Here is a 25,341-nt window from a genome sequence, read left to right on the forward strand (position 1 = left end):
CTAGATCTAACTGTCCTGGAGGAGCAAGGTGAGGTGTCCAGTCCAGGGGCCATTCCCAAGTCATCATAAACCCGGCCTCCTGGAGGAAGCTTACCAGCAATGTAGATTCCTGGGCCACACCCTTCCACCCCCACCCTTGGATCCAGATGCTGGGTGGGGCCCAGGTACCAGTCTCTTCTCCAAGGGCAAGCTGTGGCATGTAAAGACCTGCTACACAGCCCTAAGGCACCAAGGCAAGGAAGGAAGCTCTAGCCTCCCCTCTTCCCACCCCCGGCTGCCTGGACTCTGGCCTGAGGAACTGGGATTGTGAGAATCATAAGGTGAGCAAGTTCAATCTCAGAGGATGCCCAGATGCATCTAAATGGCATAGGGCCTCTTTCCAGATGTCTGCAAGCATCTGAGCCCCACATTCAACCTGAGACCTATGGCCACAGCATCCCTGTCACAGGGACCTCAGAGCCAGTGAGGTGGGGCTTGGGGAGGGGTACAGTGAACACTGTGCACTTTGTGGAAGTCTCTAGTCTACTTCTACCATGGCTCTTTGCCCTCCACGCTGGCACTAAGAATGGTATCTTTAATACCAGTTGGACTTGACTTAAAACCTGTCTGGTTCCTTAAAACAAAGCCTGTGGCCCAGTCCTGACCTTTGGGGTTGGCTCCTCCCTTTCCAAACTTCCTACTTCAGCCTCCTACTTAGGAATGAAGAAATGCATGCCTGTGCTGCTTGAAGAAATGCATGCCTGTGCTGCTTCTCTCCGGCACATTCCAAGCCTCTCTCACCCGCTCACGAGGGCTGCACAGTGGGGTCACCCGCTCCCAAGTGACACGCTCCCAGCCTGCTCTAGCTACGCTGCCTTGTGAGGAGGCTGACTCCTGCTACCTCTGAGCTGTGCATTCCAATCCCAACACCTACTGAGGGACAATGGGATTGTGTCACATGCCTGACTTCCTCAGAGCCTAGTCCTTAGTGCCAGAGTGTCCTTGTCACCTGGCAAGAGCCTGGCACTCTTACCCTCCTACCCGATGAACTGAAGGGGGAAGTTTGGGGTCACCACAAACCTGAGGCTCTTACAGGTGCCTCTGGACGTGGGCTGTGGTCACTTAACACTACCGAAATGGACTTAGAAACCACATCAGTAGCCGCCATGGTAAAAAGAAGCCTTTGAGGTTGGTCCTCAGCTTGTGGGCATGCTCAGATCGGACTCTGGGCTGGTACCTCCCACACATCTGCATCTGGCCCTGAGGGATCCCCTGGCTTTTTGCTGCACTCCACCAACCAAACACATGGGTTCTGAGCTGCCAGGGAAAACCCACTGTGGGACTTCCCTGTTGGGGGCGCTGGTGAGCAGAACCTGGCCTTAATTCACCCCTGGAGAGCAAGCAAGAAGTGGCTTGGTGCTGGGGCTATCACGAGAGCATCCGTGGGGAACAGATCTGATCTAAGCAGCTAGGCTCTGGCTTCTCTCCCTGGGTGGCTCATCCCACAGACATCGCATTTAGGACTCGGCCTCCCCCAGCTTCTGGCCCTGCTGGGTCATGAGGGAGAGCTCCTTCCATGGATGGGGAGGCTTTCGTGAAGACAGGGTCATCTGGAGCCAATCACTGTGCTGCCTTCATGCTTCTAGTTGCACAGTAGGACTTCCTATCCACCCCACTCCCCTTCCCCTGCTGGCTGAAGGGAAGCTGGACAAGAAAGACTGAATCTGTAAACAGTTTGCACAAATTGGAGTGTTTCACCCAGCTGCCCCTCTAGCTTCTAGGCTAAGTAAAGGAAAGCCCTATGGCGGTCCTCAAACACTGCAGACACTGTAGATTGTGTCTACACAGTTGGGGGAAATAGCAGGTGCTTAGATGGTAGGCACCTTAGACAAGAGTAAAAAGAAAGGAAAGAAAAACCAAACCCCCCCCCCCAGGTCCAGGCTCCTTGTGTGGCCCCTAAATGACAGGGCAGGAAAGGGAGAGGCCATCTTTCCTGAGTTCATCCCTAAAGTCAGATCCCACTGAAGGAAAGGCAGGGGCCAGGAAATGAGCTCTCTGTTCCATTTCCCAACTCCTCTCCTGGGAGGTACCGACCCAGCCCTCGGAGCTTTCCATGGTAGCTGCAGGGAAATAGAAAAGGTGGTCCATTTATTCCATTTCCGAAGGTGTAGGCCTGCTGTCTCCTTAGGACTCTGGGTTCTCTATCTGTTGTTGATTCTGACCAGCTGTTTCTTAGCACCAAGGGGAGCCCCAGGAAGGGGAAGCAAAAGGAAGGTCCCCAAAGCGACAGCTGTTGGCCTCAACCACCCACCTTCTCAAACGCAGGTTCTTCCAGACAAAGCACAAGGGGGCAGTTTGTGGGTTGCCCGTGGCCAGGGATGGGAACACTCAGAAAGAAGCAGGCAGTGTTCACTGGGAAGCCTTGGCGATTTAGTTCTCTGCTCCAGCACCCCAGAGGAGCCCCCTGAGAGTCTGCTGGTCCATGGAAGGGCAGAGTAGTGGGAGGGCTCAGGCTCTTCCCCAGGCCCTCCTGAGGTCAGACCCCCAGGCCCGGTGTCTGGATAAGGCAGCAGCAGCTGCCTGTTCTCCTGTGGGTACTGTCCGGGATGGCTAGGAAACCCCATCGCAACTGCTTCCCAAGACGACAGGCAGCCAAAGTAATGCTAGCTTGCTGGCCAGTGGCCAAGATGGAGGTAGGCTGATGAGATGGGGCCAGATCTCGCCCTGGATTTGGTGTCACGGTACAGGGGTAGAGTATGACTGATTCTGAAGGCTTCCAAGCGCCTCCTGCCACCCCATGGGGCTCAGACGTCTGGTGCCGATGGAACTCTCTGTAACCTGTAAGGAGAGGCATGGGTCAAAGAAGCCTGCAGACGGTGGCCCAGGGCCATCTATGTTCAGGGACTCTCAGCCGCCCTCAGGTCCTCAGATGTCCCCCTGTAGTACCCTTGTCCCCAGACACCACCTGCTGGTTTGTATCTGTGCATGGTTCCATCGCCTGGAAAACTTAAAAGGCACCTGTCCCATGTCCCAGGCCTCACTCAGGCGTCCTGGGGCAATCCCCAGGCCCTGCACTTTAGGAAGCACCACTGTTCCCATGCAAAGACGCTTTTGGAGGCCAGAAAGGGATTCAGATTGGTTCACTGGGCTCTTGGCTGCAGGTCTGAATGAGGAAGTGCAAATTCACTCCAACACAGTTCTGAGATATTTATAAATAGACTATAAATCAACTCAAGAAAGATTTATGTGGGCACTAAAGATTAGAACTTCCTGCTAAAGAGGACGGAAGCTGTGGGATCGGGAGATGGAATCTCCTCCAACTGGAACAAAACCGCCTCCCCCATCCAGGAATCCTCCAAAACTCCAAGGACAAGCCACAGTCTCTGCCCCTGGTTTCCCTACCTGCTGACCCCAATCCTAGTGTCACAGTAGCATGGTGTGGTGGGCAGAAGGAGAAAGGCCCCCAGAAGCTTATATGTTTGAATGCTTGGTCCCAGTGACTGGAACTGTTTGAAGATTAGGAGGTGTGGCCTTGTTGGAGGAGGTGTGTCACAGGGGGTGGGCTTTGAGGTTCCAGAAGCCCCACACCACAAACTAGGCATAGTAGTGCATATCTTTAATCCCAGCACTCGGGAGGCAGAGGCAGGCAGACAGATCACTGTGAGTTTGAGGCCAGCAGGGCCTACTCATACAAAATAAAGAAACACGCAAACAACAACGTGCTTTAAAAAGCGGGACTGACGCAGAGCAGGCCTTCTGCTCTGTGAACGCGCTCTCGACTTATCCGAGCACGTGGCAATCCTGCTGCTGCGCATGTCCAACCCACATTTCCTGTTGTGACTCTTACGCCTGAGCACTGCTGCTGGTCCCCACCCATCCAGGAGGGGGTGCTATCTAGAGATGTGCCAGTGTCTCTAGGCAGCCTGGGCACTCTGAGAGCAGGTGGGGAGGATGGAGCCCATGGAGCAGGAGAGATAGGCTTTGGGCAACAATGTCTGTGTTGTGGTTTCAGGGCGAGACATATAGCGGCATCCACTCCGAGGACACCTGGGAGGCTCCTTAGGCATGGGAGGAAGCCTTGGGAATAGCGGCCATGTTCAGTGCAGAACCTGACCTCTTGCCCCCAAGCCCCTCTCTGATGTACTGAGGCTAGCTTCAAAGCCTATAAGCAAAGCCGATACCTCCTCAAGATGACGCCCCACTTGTGGATGAGGCCTTACGCTCCAGTGTGGTGGTTCAGAGGATCAGCCAGTGCCTTGGATCCTGCATGGGGCACACAGGGACTCTGCCCCCACCCTGCCCCCGAGGCCTCGGCAGCAGGGAGGACACAGCCTTCCCCAGACATGGGAGATGCTCACCGTTCGATGAGGCGGTTGTTGTCTTGGAGATCAAAGGCCAAGAGCTTCATATCGTTACAAAGCTCCTGCATGCTGTCCAAAGAAGGAGGAGGAGGAGGAGGGAGGAGGGAGAAGAGGAGGAGGAGGAGGGGGGAGGAGGGAGAAGAGGAGGAGGGAGAAGAGGAGGAGGAGGAGGGAGGAGGGAGAAGAGGAGGAGGAGGGAGAAGAGGAGGAGGAAGAGGAGGGGTGGTGAGGCCCAGAGCCCATTTGCAGAGGCCATGGAGCAGCCTCTTGGCCTGAGATGAAGCAATGTGGTGTTAACCTCAGCACCCTCCTTCCCCCAACCCCCCAGCACTCACTGGAAGACCAGGTCCTTTGGGTCAGGGCTGGGATGGGGAGCCACCACGGGGTGTGGTGGGATCTGAGTTCCTGCTGCTCTGTCCAGAAGGAGCCGATCAAAGATCTGCAGGGAACCACGCATTGGTCAGGAAGGGCCTGTCAGCTCGTGTGTGGGATGTGCTGAGGGAGGATAACACGTCTGGCCCCACACTGTCTCCCCAGAGCTCCTGGAACTATCCAGTATTTTCAACATGTAGTTCCCTCCCATCCCGGGAATGTCCTACTTCCCGTCATTTGTACTGAACTGAATGATTCAGTCTGCCAAGTTCCCCTCTGGCTCTAACCTAAACCTCTCATGACACAATCTGAGCCACAATTTGGGATGGAGGCCATTCCTGGCCGGTCTCCGAGGTTGCCCACATCACAAGCCGGGAGCCACGTGTAGCTCTCTCCTAGAAGGGCCCACTCTGTATTCCTAGTGGCCAGCTGGATAGCTGCTTGGCAGAAAAGTGACTCAGAAGGCCAGGGAGAGCTCACACAACCTCCCAGAGCAGCCTTGGGATCTGTACAGAAGCTAAGGGAGATGTCCTAGCAGCCGGAGCCCTTGTTTACCATGGTTTTCCATCTGAAATCACTAGGAATGTTCCTATCTTAGGCCATACCTGTAGGGCAGAGACCTCCAGCCCTCGTGGGAATCCCTGAGTTGGTCAAGGCTACTCTGTCCACTGGCGGAAGTGATCCAAACGCCCCCTCCCCTCAGCAGCCCCCAAAGCACCCACACCTTGCTCAGGCTGGCTTGGGCTTCCTGGGCTTCTGCGTTACAGGCAGCCACAGAGCGGCCAATGAGCCGCAGGTGGTTCTGGGCCTTCTGCACCTGCCTTAAGAGAAATGGAGATTGGAGCAGGGATCTCAGCTGCTGGAACTCTCCAGCTGGTGCCGGCTCACCAGGGGTCCTAAGCATTGAGTTCCCCTGCTATGTCTCTGTCCTTCTGGGGGTCGCTCACCTCTTACCCGCTGTGATAGACACATTTACTCCTGGGAACTCAGAGAATCCCAAGAGAGCCAGGGCAGGGATCAGTAACAACACCCATGTGGCTCCCTCAAGTGGGTATGGCAAGCAGAGAGCCAGGTAAGGCATGACAGACAGATGACAGCCCAGGCTAGCACACACTAGAGCATTTATGTGAGGAATGTGCATGCTTCCATTTCCATAACAAAGCAAGGGCGAGACTCGGGAATTCTAATCTCTAATCAGAGGGCAGGCACGTGGGGACATTTCCCATCGCACAGAGTCGCAGGTCCATTAAACCAAGAGTTGGTTCTCAGTTCTGCATACACACTAGGATCATCAGGAACGGCCTTAAACTAACATCTAATTCCCGCCAGGCCCATCACACCCCAGGCTTTGCACACTAATGAGAGGGTGAGAGCCCTAGCCAAGGCTACAGGCCTCACAGCCACAGAGATTGGTCCTTTCTTCTCAGGGGCCCCAGGGAAATGCAGCAGGGGACCACACCAGACAGGGACAGCAAGTGAAACCCAGGTTTCAGGGGCACCTCGACCCATGTTCTAGTTCCCGACCTGCTACTTATTAGCTGTGTGACATTAGGAAGAGGCCAGTTCTTGGAGCCCCGGCCCCCTCATCTGAAAGGTGGTGATATTTGCTGTGTAAACACTGTGGAACCTAACAAGCACATTTGAAGAAATCACCCAGCAGACCACCTGGTCCATTCCTTTCCCTCTCCTCACGAACTCCTTTCCTACTCAGGTCCCAGAGATGGGGTCCTCAGGGGTCTGGAAGGGCTGAGCCAGTCCAGGCTCCACGAGCTCAGAGGAAGGGCCCGGGCTGCTTACCTTATCCGCTTGCCATGTGTGACCAGCGATACCTGATACTTCTGCACACACTCCTCCTGGAGCACCTGCAGCAGCCTCTTGGCTAAGTGGCTAAAATTCACCCTGGAAGGACAGAGACCCCCGTAACCTAGAGACGAGCAGCAGGAGCCATCTCTGCACGCAGGCACAGCCCTCCCACCTCTAAACGCCAGCCCCTGTGATGGCAGCAGGGACACCTCTCAGGAAGAGAGCATGGCCACACACTCAGATGGTGAAGCTCAGAGGCCAGTAAAGCCACATGTTCCAATAGGGAGGCAGGGGAGGCCGATATGGTGGTCCGTGAATGCATACTCTCAACTTGATCCCCGGGAGGAAGGATATACAGCTACGGAAAGCTTGTGAGTGTGCGTGCGTGCGTGCGTGCGTGTGTGTGTGTGTGTGCGTGTGTGTGTGTGTGTGTGTGCGCATGCGTGCGCGAGGAGTCAGAGGTGGTATAGGTCTGGGGAGGAGGGTGGGGAGGAAAATCCCCAAACAGCCCCCAGAGCAGAGATGTCCAGGAAGCGGTGTCGATGAGAAGTCAGGCAGGCCCAGGCCAAGCTCAAAAGCAGTGAGTGGGAAGGAGTCGGCCCGAGAGAATAATTCAAGAGAAAATCCTCCAAAAACAAATGTGTTCGTGGTGGGAAGAAAGTCAGTGAGTTACATCAAGATTGACTGTGTGAAGCCCCAGTGCAGGGCCCGACCCCTGATCCTATACAACCTGACTTGGATGGTTACCCACTTTGCCCTGCCACGGCCGAGGGTCAAAGGGCTGCAGCATGAACCACCTAGAATGGAGTCTCACTCTATCCCATGACCTCTGCCCTCCTGCCCACCTGCCTGCCCGGGAACAGGCCACTCACTTATCCAGCTTGTGGATCTGCTCCTCGTTGTAGCTGAGCCCTGAAGGAAACAGACGGGGATGATGTCACCACTCAAATAGTCAACAAAGCAAATTAAAAAAGATGAAGACAGCCTAGGGTGGGGGCTATTTTATGGGATCTCGGGCCTAGGGGAGCCAGGAGGGGATGAGGAAGGGTAACATAAGGTAACTATGACAACATTATTACAGTGACAGGATGGATGACTGACTTAGGGCAAAGGAGCTGAGGAGACATGTATATGTGTGTGTGTGTGTGTGTGTATGTGTGTATGTGAGTGTGTGTGTGTATGTGTGTATGTGTGTGTATGTGAGTGTGTATGTGTGTGTGCATGTGTATATGTGTGTGTATGAGTGTATGTGTGTTGCGTGTGTATGTGTGTGTGTATGTGCATGTGTATGTATATGTGTGTATGTGTGTAGGTGTGTTTATGCCGCAGGTGAAAATGCTGGGTGAAATGGTCCTCACGGGATGCCTCCATGGCCCTGCAGCCTCTACGCTCTCCAGCTGGCAGCTGGTTGGCTCCATCCACCTTCCAGCTCTCCCTCTCTGCCCAGCAACTTTTTTTCCAGAAGGAACAACTTTGGGTAGATGTGTCCTTGCCTGGACCTAGGCTACCACCTAAAGACCAGAAAGCTGGCGCATTGAGGCCAAGACTGCCCCCTGCTGGGCTTTGAGGGGGATGGGTCTCCAGAGCAGTGGTAACCCCAAGATGCAGGTTTGCCCCCTCCACTTTCCCATCCCCAGTAGCAGGGTTCCCTTCCTGGACCTGTGCTTGTGAAGGCCAAGACACTTGAACACATCCCTTCCTCCTCCTGGCAGGCAGCTGTGTTCACGTGACTTGGCTTTGGAGGGTAGTTCTGTGTCTGTCATGTGCACACATGGATGCCTGTGTGGGGTCACAGGAGCACCCTGAAGGGTGACAAGCGGCCTTCCAGAATGGCATCCTGCGACACTCCATCATGCCGGAAAGTTGTTCCTATTTTTAATAAAGTACTCCGAAAGAACGGTAAATATGGGAACTCGTGAGGCTGTGAAATGGGCTGGTTAAAAGAAGCCGAACCTAGAATAATTGAGCCCTAATAAGCCTTTTCTGTGCCTCAGTTTCCCAAACTATAAAATAAGGAAAATTGAGATGCATAGCGAGTTACTGTTGTTTGTTTCTTTGTTTGTGTCTGAGACAGGGTCTCTCTACGCAGCCCTGGCTGGCCTCAAACTCACCATGAACACCAGGGTGCTTTCAAACTACCTGTCTCAGCCTTTTGAGTGCAGGTGTCAAAGGTGTGCACCACCGCACTGGGTCGCGCATAGTTTTATGAGCACTAAGTAACTCAGAGACAAACGGAGTTCTTAGGTCCGTGCCTAATGTCAAGGCAGCGCTTTGGTGGCGGAATTCCAGACATGGAGGTAGACAGCCTTCCTGGCTACCCTGAAACCACAGCAGTGGCCAGCTGGGTACAAGACCTTGGCTGAGCCCCAGGTCCCACTGCCCCCAGGGACAGGAAGGCTTGCCTTCCCCGTACCCTCTGAAGCCAGACTCCAAAGGAAGAAGAAGGCTCCAAAGAAGAGAAGCCATGTTCTGTAGATCCCCAAGTCCTCATTGGTGACCACTGGACACAGACGGCTAAGGAGCACCTGACATCTGGCCACGGTGCCCGGAGGACTGGATTGTTAATTGAATGTACTCAATTAAGGTAAAATTAAACGGAAGTGGGGTGAAATGTTTTCTTTTCCTTGCTAAGTTCAGCTTTGCAATTTTGTTAAGACTTACCACATTTACCGAACACTTGTCTTCTAGACAGAGCTATAGAGTATAAAATACGCATGGGATTTTGAAAAGGAGCATAGAGTATCTCTTTAGTGGCTTGTTTAATACTGAGTATATGCCGAAATGACATTAGGATATATTGAATTGGATAAAATATATTAAATGAATTTCACCTGTGTTTTCTTTTCAATTTGGCTGTGAGAGAACTTAAATTACACATGTGGCTACATGTTATGTCTCTCCTAACAGTACGTTATATGAATTATAGATTATCCTCAGGCCAGAAGAGCACTAGACAATGAGGCAGACATAGGAATGTTTGGAGCGTAGGGTGGGGTCTGAGCTCTGGCGTGTAAGCTCCCTAGCTAACCAGGCTTTTATTCCCAGGCTCCCCCCAACTAACTCCGTCTCCACCTCTCCCCAGGTTCAAGCCTGCTCCACCCTCATCCAACTCACACAACAGGTTCCCATCCCTAAACCTGTGAGGTCTTTGTGGGCATTGAAAGATAATGTAAGAAGCCGCCCAGCCCAGGAACTGTAAGGGGAATTTCCTCCAGCCTTCAGGTGGTCCAGAGCCTGGTGCAGGGGCTGGGGAGATGGGTCAGTGAGGAAACAAGATCCTCAGCACCCATGGGAATGCTTGGCAGGCACGGTGGCCACCTGGAACCCTAGTGCTAGGCAGACTGCAAGCTGGTTAGCTACATTAGCCAAGATGGTGAGCAGCTATGGGTTCAGCACCAGCCCCTGCCTCAAAATATAAAGTGAAAAATGCAAAGAGAAGAAGCCGAGCATGAATTTCTGGCCTCCACAACAGGTAAACATGCATACACAGGAGACATGCGTGCAGAAGATGAGCTCCCAAGTACACACACATACTCATGTTCGTGTGCATACATACACACACACACACACACACTCTCTCTCTCTCTCATGCACACAAACACACACTCGTGCACACATACACACACACTCTCTCTCTCTCATGCACATACATACACACACACACTCTCTCTCTCTCATGCACACAAACACACACACACATACTCATGCATACACCACACACACACACACACACACACACACACACACACACACACACACGAACGACAAGGTAAGGGTCTCCTCCCCAGGTCCCTTCCCACATTGCCCAGCCCCCTGCTCACTGTATCCTGCGTCCACGACAGGTAGACATGGGTACAATGTCTCTCAGTAGCCTCCAGGCAACATGCAGGCAGGGACTCCCCTACCAGGGACTCTCATGCCTGAGGCCTGCTGCACGCTGGCTCCTGGTACTGTGATACACTCAGAGAGCCTCCAGCCAAGCTGGCTGGTGGGAGGGAGAAGGGGAGGAGCCTCCTAGAAGTTGGCTTTCTCCAAAGCTCACCTGGCTTCATCCTCGATTTCTTGAATTGTTTGTAGATGAAGTGCATCTTGTCCAAACAACACCGAATCTTCTGGATACTGTGGGCAGGAAGTGGGAAGCCTCAGTGGTAGGATAGGAGGGAGCTGTCTTCCTGCCACAGAGCAGGGTGGGGTGTGATCTGGGAGGGCTGGAACCCAGCCGTCTTTAAGCGTATTTAGATAACTTGGATGGAGCCCTCCTTCTCTATTCTAGACCCGTCTCTCTGTGTGTGACTCTGTCCCTCATTCCTTCCGCCCCGGCGCCCACCCACCTAAATCGATAATGAACCCATGCTCCCCCGGAGGCAGGGGAGGTAGCCTTCCAAGGGGCCCGGTCAATCTGGGGTTCGAAGTCCTTATGACTTCTTTCCCTTGCTTTTCTCACTGGATACGGCGGCTGCTTCTCTCCGTACCCGGGGTGTACTTCCTCCCGCTCAGGCCTGTTTGGCTCCGATTCCTCCCCAGAAGTTTCTGGTGACAGGTATTTGTGAGCTTGTTGCCAGGGCTCAGGCACTGAGGGGCCGACACTGACTGGAGGCGTCTAGGGCCCTGGTTTCATGTTTGTGAACTCGGAATTGCCTTGTGATTCCAGAAAGGCACCACGGTACACTCAGAGGTTTTGCGAGCACACTAGCTGAGTGGGCCGGGCGCCTAATCCAACGCACCCGTGATATCCACCGTGAGAGCCAGGCATGGTGCCACACACCTTTAATCTCAAATGCTCTCGAAGCAGAGGCAGGCGAATCTCTGTAAGTGTCTACCGTGAGTTCCAGGCCAGCCACAGTTACACAGCAAGACCGTGTCTCAGAAAAAATTAAAATGAAAACTTCACCATAGGTGAGACAGAGTATACACGCTTTATTCGTGTTAGACTGGGCTCTGTGAGGAGGCAGCTAAGAAGACCCTGCCATTTTCAAAGCTCTTTGAATTTGGAACTGAGGACATGGGACATTAGATCTGTGGGGACCGCGTCTGCCGTGGTCACAGTGGAGCAAGGACCGCTGTAGCTCCGCACTCAGCAGTGTGGGCGGGCGATTTTAGGTCTGTGAAAACCATACTAGGATCCTTTAAAAGCTGTAAGTCAGGATCTGGAAAGACCGGTGAGTGTTTAGAGCACTTGCTCCCCTACAGGACCTGGGTTTGATTCCCAGCACCCAACCTCGGGTTCACAACCATCTACAGCTCCAGTCCCAGGCGATCTGACGCCCTCTTCTGGTGCTGCACGTATGTGGCGCACAGATGTAAATGTATGCAGCAACACCCATACACACAAAATAATAAAATAAAATAAAATGTTTGAAATAGGGTCTCTCTGTGGTCCTGGCTGTTCTGGAACTCACCTGTAGACCAGGCTGGCCTCCAGCTCACAGAGACCCACCTGCCTCTGCGTCCCGAGTGCTGGGATTAAAGGTGTGCACCACCTGGCTTTCCGGCCCATCCCCAGAGTTGTTAAGCAAGCCTGCATAAACTATCTATGTATCTATCTATCATCTATCCATCTATCATCTATTTATCTATCTATGTATCTATCATCTATCATCTATCTATCTATGTGTCTATCATCTGTCTATGTATCTATCTATCATCTATCTATCATCTACTTATCTATCTATCTATCTATCTATCATCTATCTATCTATCTATCTATCTATCTATCTATCTATCTATCTATCTTGTGGGACTGGAGCCTAGCACATGCCAGGCAAATCTTCTACCACCGTGCTACATCCCAGGCAAAGTAAAATAAAATGTAAAGCATTGCTCCAGAGTCCTGTCAGCTGCACGCTTTGGAGGTGGGTGGATCTGATCTGAAGCCCACCTGTCATTTACTGACTATGACTTAGGAAAGGAACCTCACAGAGTGAGCCTTCCCATGGACACAGGCATCAGCAGCCCGGGTGTTTGATGTGAGGATGGACACACCGGGAGGAAGCTGAGAGCTGCTGTACCTGCTGTGGCCCCTCCTGGCTATTCAAGCTGGCAGTCAGGCCTCACTCCCGAGGCTGGTCTCAGGCAGGGCCTGGCTCTTCGCTGGATCCCCCCTCGCCCCCACACACACCCACCTTGCCCCAGAAGAGAGCCATCAGGCTGACTCTGAGAAAGATTTTGAGCCTATGGGACCACTTGCAGGCCCCCACCCCAGCCCTCATCACCCAGATGAAAGAAATTCCACAGACCTCCTGGTGTCCTCGTGGATCAGATTCTGGTTCTTAAGAAGCTCTCCGCCCAGGCAGCTCAGGCTCACTTGGGTTTCTGTGACATTGTGGGAACATCTAGAGAGGACCTCTGAGAACTGTGGGGGCAAAAGACAGGCTCCTGTGCTGCCCTGAACTCAGGGCTATGCTGGGCAAGCTGCAGGCCCCCCCCATCCTATAAAGCTCTGCCCCTGGCTCACTCACAGTCTGCAGCCTGGACCTCAGTTCTGTGGCCTCCTTTAGTTCCTGGAAGTCGGGCATCCCAGCCCCATTGCTGAGCCTGGAGGGGATGAGGAAAAGGCTATGATGAGGCCCAGGAGGCAGGTGAAGAGGTGGAGGGCTCTGAACCCATACACCGGGCACAGCTTCGCTGTGAGGCCGAAGAACCAACTGACACGGGCCCTCCACACCAAGGCTGTGACATCACTGTTGAGCACTGCAAAGAATAAAAGTTGATGTCGATTGAAACTCCAGATTCATGGAAACGTACAAGTCTCCGATGCAAGGTAGCTAGTTATTAGTAAACTCCTTGCTAGAAAGTTCCACAACTGAATAGAATGAAGTTCTTCCCAGGAGAAACTGTATTTCTTGAGAGCCATTAGCACATTAATGGGAGGGTACCTGCCCACAGTAGTCCAGGACTTGGGACATTAGCATCCTGTTGCCCCGGTGAAGTGACTGACATTGAACTCCACCAAGAATGGTCAACAGGTGGACATTTACAACGTGACAAAGTAGCGCTGGCCCGGTTCTTTTGCAGGAGAAATGCGCTTACACGGTAGAGGAATCACGTGACCACTACCTGTGGCGTGCACACAGGCAATGCAGTACCCCACGTGGTCTGTGGCGTGCTCTTGCGCAAAATGTTCAACTTGACGCCAACAGTCTGTGGACACTTGAGAAAGTTCTACAAGCCTGAGGGTGGGACAATGACCTCCAATAAGTCAGTGGCAGGAAAGCAAGGGAGGGAAAGAACTTAAAAAAAAAAAAAAAACCTCAAGGATCAAAACTACCAGAAACAAAACATGGTCCTGGACTGGTTCCCTGTAAAAAAGAGACTGTAGGTCAGTTATGACGGAGAATTTCCAGGCGCGATGGGTACCAGTGGACCTGAATGTCAGGCGCCACCAGCTGAGAACAGCCTGAAAGATGCAGGTGATGCAGTGTGGGGATGAGGGCCTGGGAGGGAGGAGTTGTCTCTGCACTTTCTGACTTACTTTCTCCTGCCAGCATGCATTTTTTTTTAAAAAAGACTTTGTCTCTTTTTTAACTGTCTTCATACGATGTATTTTAATCATATTTGTCTCCTCTCCCAACTCAGATCTGCCCTATATCCCTACCCATTCAATTTTATGTTTTTCCCCCTCTAAAAAGCAAACAATACAGAAACAAAAATCAAAAGCAACCAATAAGACAAATATTAAAGCAAAGTGAAAGACAGTCATACCCCCCCCACCACACACACACACACACACACACACACACACACATACACACACACCAACCACCACCATGGAGTTTGTGTTGGCCAACTATTCTTGGCCATGGAGTCTGCTGGCAGTGGTTGTTGTGCCCAGTGCTACGCCATTGGAAAAAGCGGATTTTCCCTTTGCTGGCAGGTACCAATCGCAAACAGCCTTTGGTTAGGGGTGGGGCCTGGCGACCACTCCCCTTTCGCAGACATTAGCATATACTCTCCTCCCCCCTCCTCCCAGTGGACCCTCCCTGGCCCTTTCTCTCCACTACCCTTCCCTAGCTGAGCTTCCTCCTTCCTTCCCGGCTCTCTCCACCTCAGAAGGCAAGGACAAGTGGAGGACCCAAAGGAAACCCGAGCAAAGATGTGAAGGCTGAGACTGTCCAGATTTCCATCACTGGTGGTGTGCAGGGATCGAGCCCTTCCTCTGAGAGTTTCAATTCATCCCAAGTCCCGGTGAATTAGGGCCCTATCTGGGGGAGGGGTGCTGCTCTTCCTGGGGCAGGAGAAGACACCACCCTTTTGCGGGTCAGAGTCTGCCCTTCCCGAGGTAAGGGACTGCCCCGGGGCCACAGAGGCAGTGCCCACGTGGATTTCTCCCTGAAGGAGGCAGGACTAAGCCGAGGATGGGTAATAATTGGGAAGGCAGGCTCTGAAGGAGTGTGGATGTTGGTTGGGGGAAGGCTGATACATTGCAGGGGTGAGGAGCAGAGAGGAGGGCTGAGGGGCCAGGTGGATCACCCACCTTTCACTGCCCAGGCTGCTGCTGAGGAAGAGGAGGGCTGTCCGCGTGACCTCCAGTGTCTGCTGGCACGTACTCCGAATCACCTCCCTGCGTGAGGGCAGCCCTAGTCAGAGCCACCTTGACCAGGGCACGTGGCCTTAGAGAGGGACAGAAGAGGTGCGGATGGGTATGCCATGCCCCCCTCCAGCCCTCCACAGTACTCACAGGACCCAGTGTAACCCTCGAAGCATCAGCACCTGCCCATCCAGCAGGGCCCGCGCCAGCCACAGAGCCTGGTGGCCAGCACCCAGCACCCCCTGAAACACACAGACGGGCAGGTCAGCCCCCCCCCGCCCCGCGTCAAACCCCCTGCTGCCTCCTGGGGGCCGCCCCTCACCTTAGCTGTGCTGTAATCTGCCTGTAGGTCCACCTTGGGTACGAACTTTGGGACATCCAGAGCAGCTGCAGACAAAGATCCTGCCTGAGGGGTCTGCTTCCATGGACTGGGTTAACTCTGAGGCCATCTTTCCTTGTTCCCAGCTCACAGTCACCCCTCACTGCTGATCTAAACCTTCCCGACTCCGCCCAGCGGCCTTCACCTCGAGCCGGTGGGGCTGCGAAGTCTCAGGCCTTTTCTGCCACCTTGTGGTCACATTGGAGAACTACACCCAAAGCTCAATGCCCTGCTTCTCCAGCCAGTAAACCCGTTACTAGACTCTATTCTCTTGCAAAGTTAAAGCACCCTCCCTTGCCTACTAGACTTACACCTTGATCCAGTGGGATCTGCAAAGTCTCCGGTCTTTGCTGCCATCTTGTGGTTACATTTGAGAACTACATCTTAAAGCTCAATGCCCTGCCTCTCCAGCCAGTAGACCCGTTACTAGACTCTATTCTCTTGCAAAGTTAAAGCACCCTCCCTTGCCTCAGAGGAGGACTAAGCATAATTCAAACGAAAAGGATTATTTCTAGAAAAAGAAGGAAAGGAAAAAAAGCTCCGGGCCTCGGCCCACCTGCCTTCTCTCTAGCAGCCCAAGCTACTCAAAGCATCCCTACCAATCAGAGAGACTGCTGAGGCCAGGAAAAGCCTAGTCACCAGCTCAGGCCACATGGCAATTCAGAGGTGTGTGTAGAATTAAGACTCAAATTCACTTCTGCTGTGTGGGCCAGAGAAACATTTACTAAGAAAACAGTTAAACCCAAATGTTCCAGAGAGGAGTATCTCAGGTATAAAAGATCCAGCCCAAACTGTCCCTACTCACGGTCCCTGAAGGTCAGGCCCTTGGGTGTGTCACTGGCCATGCTGAACAGGATCAGGGGGCTGCTGGCAGCTGTAGGAGCAATGTGCTGGGCCGAGAGGCTTGGCTCAAGGACACAAGGGTGACCCTCAAAGAGGTACTCCTGGTGTTTGGGGGGCACGCTGGTCTGCTCATATACAGCCTCCAAAAAGATGGCAATCCTAGACACATGAGCGGGGAGGCGTCAGAAAGCACCAAGGGGAAGGCTCAGCTTTGGGGGGGTTAGGGTTTGGGGGGGCAGCTTTTTCATCAAAGATGGAGAGGCCAAAGGCACAGTTCATGCAAAATGGGAAGAGGACCCAGGAGTTCCGATGCCTAGCCTCTGCCTTTGTGTCCAATCCAAAATTCTCCTGATCCCATACAGTGACCCTGGTGTTCCCGGCCCATGCTGGTAATCCCAGCTCTTGGGAGGCTGAGGCAGCAGGATAGAGTTTGAGGTCAGCTGGGCTTACCCAGCAAGATCCTGTCTCCAACAGCAAAGACCAAGAATTGAGGGAGTGAAGGGGTTCCATGAAAAGTAAGTCCTAAACCCAGGAAACGGAGCCCCCCACCCCGAGACTGATGAGCCAGGCTGGCACTGTGAAGGGTACGGAATGTGGAACACAGAACGAAGTCTGCTTGACTTGAACTTGGTGGAAATAGTACTTCTTTCCAAATGTGTTTTGGGAGACACTCCGCTGGACCCACACCACCATTTAGAGGGGGATGAAGGGGGTGGGGGTGGCCTTATTCCCTTTCTCTGCTGTTCCCACTCACGTGTTGTGGGCGTGGATGTAGACGTGGTGCGAGACCGCCTGGGGCAGGGAGAAGACGTGGATGACAGTTCGCTGTAGGATATCGCTGGTCTCCGCAAAGAACTGGTCAAAGCCCCAGCACTTAGCCGGCTCGACCTCCAGGATGTTGGCCAGGATGGGTACCAACTGGTTCTGCAGCCCCCTACACACACACACACACACACACACACACACACACACACACACACACACACACACGAGACATGAAATCGGTCAGAGCCAGGGCCCAAGCGTCCAAATGGAACTTCTGCTGATACAGATAGTCTTCACTCAACAGAGAGAAATGGTCCCTAGCTTAGATTCCATGAGCCTGCCCCTCTCACTTACATGGACAGTCTGCAGGTGATGGGGAGGCTGTAGCTCCACTCCAGGGGCCCATTTTCCTGCCTCTGAGTCCCTGAAATGGCCCCGGCTGGCTTCTCGGTGGTGATTCTGTACCTGCAGTGAGGCAGAATCAGGCCACTAGAACCACACCTCCCCCCGCCCATCCGTCATACATTCCCTCTCATCCGCCATAACATTAAGGATCAGGAAACTCCGAACACAGCACGGTCCACGTCACGCAGCCGCTGTGAGGTAGACTGGAAGGTGAAGCTGGGGCATCCCAGCTCTACCTGGGAGCTCACCTCTGCCCAGTCAAGCTGCTGGCTGTAGGCAGAGTCCTCCTTACAGTCACTATGGCTATCCCAAGACCGGCCACCTCCACATCTATGTCATGCTGAGCAAGTCAAACACGTTCTTCTCACTTTTTTTGACGTCTCCCCCAATCTATCCCTCCCTGACGGCCCATTCCCCCTTGTCCCTAACCCTAATATTGCTTCCAAACAGCTTGCCCCGAGACCAAGGGTGTAAGCACCAACCTTCCTGATGACACATTAATAAGAGAAATTCTGAGATGTCCTCCGTTCATTACAAGAACTCGGAGGAAGGAAGGGGGAGCTGACCATCGATCAGCTCCGAGGAAACCAAACAAGAACCATTTCACATTTCTGAACATATGCTGAAAGTGTGACTTCGACCCCGGCTGACCACCAAGGCCATTCACGCTCGGCTTCTCTGTGCCCCCACCGAGCACTAACTGCTACCAGTGTAGCCACAAGCTCTCCTGATGGGCTGCCCTGCAACCCCAGAGCCCTCTGCTCTAGACTGCCCACCACCTCCAGCCAGTGCAAACTTCTGCTTTTCTTTTGCAGTGTTTATTTATAGTGAACTCTTGGCTCCAGGTCCAGTAGATGTTTCCCCAACTGCCCTCCAGCTAGAACCTTCAGAACTTGTCCCAAGACTCGGCACTCTTCCTCCACAGCATCAGCAACAGCTCAGCAGATCCTTGCATTGCAGGGACCCTCATTTTAGTGGTTTGACACTACATCTCTTTTGTTGTGGGCCCTACATGCTGGCAGCACCTGTTTTGAGCTCCACCTATCAGTCAGTGAGAGACACTAAGAAGACCCTGGGCCTGGGTACCCAGCTCCATCTTCACCCCTCCAGGCTCCGGAACCTGAACTAACACAGAGTCAAGGCGGGGCCTGGGCTAAGAGACGCAGCAGGACCCAGTGGGGGAAAGGCCAGGTGTCTGCCTGGAAGAAGTCCAGGGCCTGTCCCCTTCATTCCCTGCCCCATAGCCCACCGTACATGATCTCCTTGTTGCGCCGGGGCCCACCAAAGGGGATGAAGGGCAGGCTACCGGTGGCTGCATGGTACAGGGTCACCCCAATACTCCAGAGATCCACAGTCACCCCGAACGCCTTTTGCTGGGGTTTGCGAAGCACGGCCCGCTCATACATGTCAGGGTGCTATGGGAGAAAGGCAGAGGGTGGCCATGGAGGGACAGTGTGGGCATCCTAGGGGACTCTCAGGGAGGCACGAAGCAGGGAGCCATCAGTACGTCACTTACCAGGTATTCCTCCGTACCGTAGACAGAGACAAACTTCTCCTCATCATCCAGCTTCCGAGCAGCCCCGAAGTCCGACAGCTTGTAGATGCTCTGTCCCTCCTCCCCCACCAGACGCATGATGTTACCAGGCTTGATGTCCCGGTGGACAATGCCATTCTCCCGCAGGTGGTTCATGCCAGCCACTGGGGACAGACAGAGCTCTATCAGCTTGGCTCAGCAAGGGACCAGGCAGTCTACTGTCTGAGGTTTGTCCTAATGATGGGTCTGTGCTTGGATCCAAATATACAAGGGGGTTGCCGCAGGGAACTTGGGGCACGGGGAAAACTGGAGAATGGAGAAGCCCACAGGGCTAAGAAGGGGCTGGAGAGATGGATCATCTTTCAGATGACCCTGGTTCAATTCCCGGCACAGAGCTAGAGCTCCAGTTCCATGAGATCCAACACCCTCTTCTGGACTCTGCAGGCACCCACCGGTCATACATGTAATAGATACATGGGCAAAACACCCACACACATGAGGTAAAAACAATTTTTTACTACAATTTTAAAGGGGGGGGGTGGAGAGAGTGTTCAGGTAAGAGCCACTCTTCCTGAGGACCCGAGTTCAGTTCCCAGCATCCACATTGTGGCTCGCAACTTCTGTAACTCTGGGTCCAGGGGATCTAAAACCCTCTTCTGACTTCAGAGGGTACCGGGCACACACATGGCACACATGCGTTCATATACGCAAAACATTCACACACATTAAGTAATCTATTAAATAAATAAAAGGAAAGGGCCCCAAAGGCATCCTAACATTGACTCTCTTGGATTTTGTGGAGAGCCCAGGGCACACCTTCTCCATCTTATTATTTATTTGTGGTAGAATATTCCTACCAGAATTCGTCACTGAAAACCTTGGTTTTGGGTATGTTTCACGGCGGGGCCCAGGCTACCCTGGAATTCCTGATCAGCCTGCCTCAGTTTCACTGGCGTGGAGAGTAACCAACCAGGTCCTTCAGTTTAACTGTCCTTAAGCACACTGACATGATTGTGTAAGCATCGCCAACCCTTACCTGCAGAGCCTTCTCCTCCTCCCCAGTGAAGTCCACACCGGTCAAACCACACCCCTGACTTCCAGCCCTGCACAGCAGTCTCCCGTCCACCCCAGCAACTCCACTCCCCCGGGAGCTCTGCCCTGACTGAAGTGTGGTTTTGGACTTTGCGCGGCTAGCTGATCCCTGAGCACAATCCTTCAGCTCCGTGCACATTGCCTTGTGACTTAGAATCCCCTCCTCTGCACAGGGATACACCACTGCCCGCAGGTACCTGATCCTGTTAGGCTGTCTCACCTGCTGACTGTTGTAAGTGATGCTACTACCTTCGACACCGGCAAACAATCTTACTTGGATTTTTTCCTACAGCTTTGACCTGACTCGGTCACGTGGGTCCTTCTGGCCCACCCCTTTGCCTCAGGCCCACTGGGATGCCTGTTTCAGAGTATCCACCCATCCTGGATTTTGCGGGTGGCTGGCGGAGAGGGCCTAGGCCTGGGCACAGGGTAAGGCTCACCCACACAGCGCAGTACCACCAGGAACTCGTCCTCAGGAAGCCCAAATGTGTTCTCAGGGTCTTCCAGCACGCTCAGCAGGCTCCCGCTGGAACAGTACTCCATGACTATCACCTTCTGCCGGCTGCCTCCCTGTGCACGGACAGATGGACGCTTGCTGAGGAGGGTGCTTCCCACTTCCGCCCTGTCCGAAGCTTGCTTACCTCGCTCCCTCTACGTTTCCCGGGAAACCGTCTCTGATCCCACACCCTTGGGTTCCTTATCACCCCCTCCATATATGCACACGCGCGCGCGCACACACACACACACACACACACACACACACACACACACGCACGCACGCACGCACGCCTGTGTCTCTGGACTGTCATTGAGCATGACTTGCCCACCCCTGGACCACAAAGGTCAAGATCAAGGGCATCCTTCGCGGACCAAGCCCAGGACCCACCGTTTCCTCCACCGCGAACAGCTTGACAACATTCTGGTGATCCAGCTTGCGCAGCACCTCAAACTCTCTCACTTGGACCTCGGGGGGCCGCCGGTAGCTGGCTGAGTTGAAGACCTTTACAGCGACCACTTCCCCAGATTTCTGGTGTGTGGGCATAGGGTGGGGGATCAACACGGGTACCACCCTGGCCCCAACCCTGCCAGGGAGCTGCCACCTTCTTCTCCCTTCAGCCCGTTCCCCAACCCAGCCCCAGGAGACAGGGGTGGAGGGAGGTGTGGGTGCAGGGGGTGGTTGGACGGGCTCACATCTGCAACTCTTCCCCCTACTCAGGGGGCTGGGGCAGCGCTTGGAGGTGACACCCTGATATCCCACAGGGGATGACTTGTTATTGCTCATTTCGCCATCGTTAAGAACTACCTACCTAGGCATCCTACCCTGCCTTCAGTTCCTGAGCGCAGACATTGTGACACAGTTTTGCAGCCACTGCAGGACAAAGCCAGACAGGCCCAACCTCCCAGCCCTGCTATTCCTAGGTCCTACTCGCTGTCACCTCCCCTTCTGTCTTGTCCTCTAGCCCCAACATGTCTCGGACAGAGGCGCCATTCCAAGGCATTTTTTCCCAGCATCCCACACACATCAGCCCAGACCTATGAGCCCTTTCTTATCAGGGTAGACAGAACAGAGCCCTGGGATCCGTGTCCAGCTACACAGACTCTTAACGCCCAACGGAGGGATAGTTCTAGGGCATGGAAGGGTCTGGGGCCAGAGTTGCTATTACCTTGTTTCGGGCCTTGTACACACTGGCAGTGGCCCCCTGGCCTAGCAGGTCATCAGTGTGCCATAGGTAATTAGTTGTACTCTGCATCTCCCAGGCTTGGCCACCTTCTACCTGGGAAAACAAAACAAGCAACCATGTGGGGGCCCCCGAGGCCCCGTGCCTGACCTGTAATAGATACTGGCGCACGGCATTCGCTCCCAAGGCCATCCCATAAAAGACTTTGTGGTCATGAAACAGGCAAGGGGCCTGGGAAAATGGTGATAACTTCCTCCCAAAGAAACCAACCAGCAGCAGGAAGGTCCTACTGGGTCGCAAGCTTGCATCTGTTACACCCATGGGGGCTTTTCTCTGCCCTTCCAGCACCCTTCAGAGGTAGGCCAATCTAGGGGGTCAAACCTTTCTCTAGTACCCCTTTCAGGAACTGGGGACTCAGAGCTCTGGCATCCAGGCCTGGGATTGTCCCAGGAAGCAGACACAGTGTGGGGAGGAAGGGCCTTGGGTCAGCCAGGGTCAGGCAGAGACAGTCACACCAGCACAAATCTCCAGGATTGCAACACCAGCCGGAGCCCCCAATGCCACCTCTCCTTCCCTAACTTCCTACTGCTGGGAGCTGAAGGCGGCTCGGCAGGCAGTCAGGCCTCGGCCAGCGCCTTTTCAGAAGGAGAGATAGCCAAGGAGGAAGGGTGGGAGGGATCAGAGGGAGGAGTAGGGGATGGAGGAGGAGAGCATCACACACACAGGCTCAAGAGCTCTGGGGAAGATCTGAAACTGTCCACAACTCTGCTCCCCGTCTTTGTTCTCATCCTGTTCCCTCCAAAAAAAAAAACTTGGTTCCTCTAAAGCAGCTGGTTCCAGAAAGTGTAATCTCAGAAGTTACACTCACTGCCCATCGGGCCAGAGCCAGCCTCTTGGGGTGTCTGGGGGGCACAAGAAGGGCCACCCCCCCTTTGATGTCTTGAAATAACGTTGCTTTAGGCAGAGTCTCTTCCTGCTCCAGCATCTCACCCGGTCTCAAACCAAAGATGGCTCAATGTGCCCACTCTGTATTTTTTTTTAAGACAGGGTAGCCAGACCGGGTACCTTCAGTGGTGTTGAAGAGGGCCCTGAACGCCTTTCTGTGCCTGCCTCTGAAATGCTTGAATGATAGCTGTGTAATCCCTGTTAACTAGGTGCTGTCCCAGGACCAAACCCACAGCTTTCATGCGTGCTAGGCCAGCCCTCTACAGACTGAGTGAGCCAGGTTCCAGCTGGTAGTCTAAATTAATGATGCAGACTCTGGAGAACATGGGCTTTCGAGCCAGAAGCCACTTGAAGAGATCAGCAGTCGCACCCAAGCGTCAGGCAGGCGACACATTCATGTTTTGCCTTGTGCAAAGGTGAGGGGCTGGTGAGACCTTCGGAAGACAATGGGAGTGACTGAGTTGCCCGCTTTTGTCCCTGTGGCGGGAGTCAACCCAAAGCGAGGCTCAGGCAGGGTGTGCTGAAAGGGAGGTCAAGGTCCTAGCCTTGGGAGCTGGGGTCACCAGACTGTATTACCTTCATAACTCTACCTAGGCTGGTCTTCAACCGAGCCCTGGCGTTAGGGCAAAGCACAGCTGGCCAGAAAGATGGGCAGTGAGATGCACAGGACAGAACTCCAGAGGGGCCACACGGTTCTGGGTCCTGTACCTAGAAGCTCGGACTACGGCACATCTGGACTACGGCACGTCTGGATCACCTCCCACGGGCCCCTTCTCTACACAGAATGTGCGGTAGCTGCCAGCGACGCCTGCTCACACACTCCCATCCCTTCTTGGGGCTCTTCTGTGACGGATGGATGTACTCACTCACTTGCACTCCGAGTGGCCCAGAATCAGGCAGACTCTCCCTGGTGAGTGTGTGTTATGCTTTCTGTCTGGGCCAAGTTCAGGAGCCGAGCTGCACCGGAAGAGAAGGTGGGCGGATGAGAGGCTCCCTTGGTACTGTCTCTTTCTCAGCCCCATCAAAGGCCACCAGCCTCGGCCTTTTAACCCTTTCCCGTCGTCACCTTCCCTGCAGGACTGGGGGTTTTCCAGCTGCTTCCAGATGTTCTGAGAGTCTCTCCTGGCTATTTTGGGTCTCAGGGAAAAGATCCCAAGCAGAGGTCAAGTAGGGGCACCCAAAGCTGAGCCCCAGCTTTGCATCAGCATGTTGGGAAGGAGAACCCAAGAGGGGAACCTTGTTGGCCAATGGTGTTTCTCCCCGGGGCCATAATCCTCCCTGACCCTTGCCTGTCCTCTGAGAGTGTTTATTTCCACAGAGGGAGTACAGGATACCACCAGCCGCAAGAAAGTCACGGGGCGGGGGACATTCAGCTGAGTGTTTCTTTGAAGCTGTCCCATCCGATCCCGCCCCCCCCCACGCCACCCTTGTCCAGCCACTGCAAACTCACCCCACCTCCCAGCTCAGCTGCTGGGGAATGCAGACTTGTAGGACTGGGTGCCATCCCCAGGGATTTCAGTCAATCGTGGGCAGTGCCTAGAACATCGCGGCAGTCATGGGCCTCCAGCACCCACACACAGGCAGAGCTAGTCGTGAGGGCCCTGGGTCTGAGGTTTCTCTCTTGCCTCTCTCATAGCAGTGGGATAGATACCCAGGCCGGCAGAGCCCAGGCTCTCAGTTTGATCACACTTCCTGATTCATCTGTCTCTCTCTCTCCACCTCTTTCCCTCCCTTCCTCTCTCTCTCTTAAAGAGACAGGCAGCTCAGCCGCTGCCACACACACACACACACACACACACACACACACACACACACACACACACCTCCACCCCACATAGGGAAAGGGAAGGAGGATGCTGTAAGGTAGGACCATCGTCTGAGTCACAGAGAAGCAGAGACGGAGGCTGGGTTCTTTGTGACAGACCACTGAGTGCTGTGCTGACAGCTCTGTTCAAGGTCAACTGAAGAGGCTGAACAAGTTAACCAAGTTGAAAACTGCCTAGAAAGTTCCAGGACCTGTGTTTGGCCTCTCTCAGAAGCTGGACAGGACTTGTCTTCCTTAGAGCCTACAAGGACAAGCACACACCCAGGTCATAGACCCTGTTTTGCCTGACCTTACACACAGCAAAGCCTGCCCACAGCCCGAAGTTGGGGTTTAGGTCACATGGACAGCAGGGAATGTAGTATCTGGTAAATTCGGGGAGACTGGCACGTGTTTTTCAGACCACATTTGATGGCATCAAGTCTTATACATCTTTAGTAATTCGCCTATGATTTGCCACCTTGTCAGGCATGACCCAGTACCCCAAATATCCTGGGAAGCTCGAAGGGGGTCCGTGATGCTCTGGTCAGCTCTGAGTGGGCAGCTGGATAAGTGGTTAAAACCAGGAAATTCCATGTTTCTCAGAATGTTGGTGGGACTTTCCCCTGGCCACACCTGGTGATTTCCTCTGCCAGCCCCACCCCACCACAGGGAGGAGAGGCAAGGACAGGCCCAGGGCTTGTTGGCTGACAGATTCACCTGATCGAGATGACAGCTAGAGGCCCTGCCGTGGCTAAACACAGCAGGGCCAGGAGGGACATCCCTGAGGGACCCACACTCCAGCCTGTGTGTTACAGGTGTCCACCTGGCGGGAACACGGGGGAATTGCACTTGC

General features: G+C 53.8%; 1 protein-coding gene across 3 annotated transcripts; it reads right to left on the reverse strand.

The window, feature by feature from the left end:
• Positions 1–2,107: 2,107 nt before the first annotated feature.
• Positions 2,108–24,324, reverse strand: Ikbke (inhibitor of nuclear factor kappa B kinase subunit epsilon). 3 transcript variants are annotated; one of them, XM_051203998.1, is made up of 22 exons: positions 24,135–24,324; positions 23,555–23,641; positions 21,725–21,835; positions 20,947–21,087; positions 20,501–20,630; positions 18,951–19,132; positions 18,689–18,849; positions 17,384–17,494; positions 17,019–17,198; positions 16,227–16,423; positions 15,365–15,429; positions 15,193–15,284; positions 14,989–15,075; positions 12,974–13,049; positions 12,752–12,867; positions 10,558–10,634; positions 7,388–7,427; positions 6,510–6,611; positions 5,437–5,533; positions 4,676–4,779; positions 4,338–4,409; positions 2,108–2,817 (listed from the first exon to the last, which is right to left on the reverse strand). In XM_051203998.1, the coding sequence occupies exons 3-22, from the start codon at positions 21,809–21,811 to the stop codon at positions 2,784–2,786; spliced, it is 2,151 nt and encodes a 716-aa protein (XP_051059955.1). In that variant the 5' UTR covers positions 21,812–21,835; positions 23,555–23,641; positions 24,135–24,324; the 3' UTR covers positions 2,108–2,783. The 3 variants fall into 3 exon arrangements, with proteins under 3 accessions (XP_051059955.1, XP_051059957.1, XP_051059956.1); XM_051203999.1 differs by lacking the exons at positions 2,108–2,817; positions 4,338–4,409 and having other exon boundaries at positions 4,726–4,779; positions 5,437–5,529; XM_051204000.1 differs by lacking the exons at positions 20,501–20,630; positions 21,725–21,835; positions 23,555–23,641; positions 24,135–24,324 and having other exon boundaries at positions 20,947–21,083.
• Between the last annotated feature and the right edge of the window lie 1,017 nt (positions 24,325–25,341).

The sequence above is a fragment of the Phodopus roborovskii genome, unplaced genomic scaffold, assembly GCF_943737965.1.
Source record: "Phodopus roborovskii unplaced genomic scaffold, PHOROB, whole genome shotgun sequence".
NCBI classification, from domain to species: domain Eukaryota; kingdom Metazoa; phylum Chordata; class Mammalia; order Rodentia; family Cricetidae; genus Phodopus; species Phodopus roborovskii.

Coding starts and splice junctions, on each gene's coding strand:
- Ikbke (XM_051203998.1), bottom strand. CDS start 21,811: ATGCAGAGTACAACTAATTACCTATGGCACACTGATGACCTGCTAGGC. Junction 15,430..16,226: donor GGGCCTGACCTTCAGGGACC/GTGAGTAGGGAC, acceptor CTTTGTCTGCAG/CTGCTCTGGATGTCCCAAAG. Junction 13,050..14,988: donor AGCAGCCTGGGCAGTGAAAG/GTGGGTGATCCA, acceptor CATCCCCTCCAG/GCTCAGCAATGGGGCTGGGA.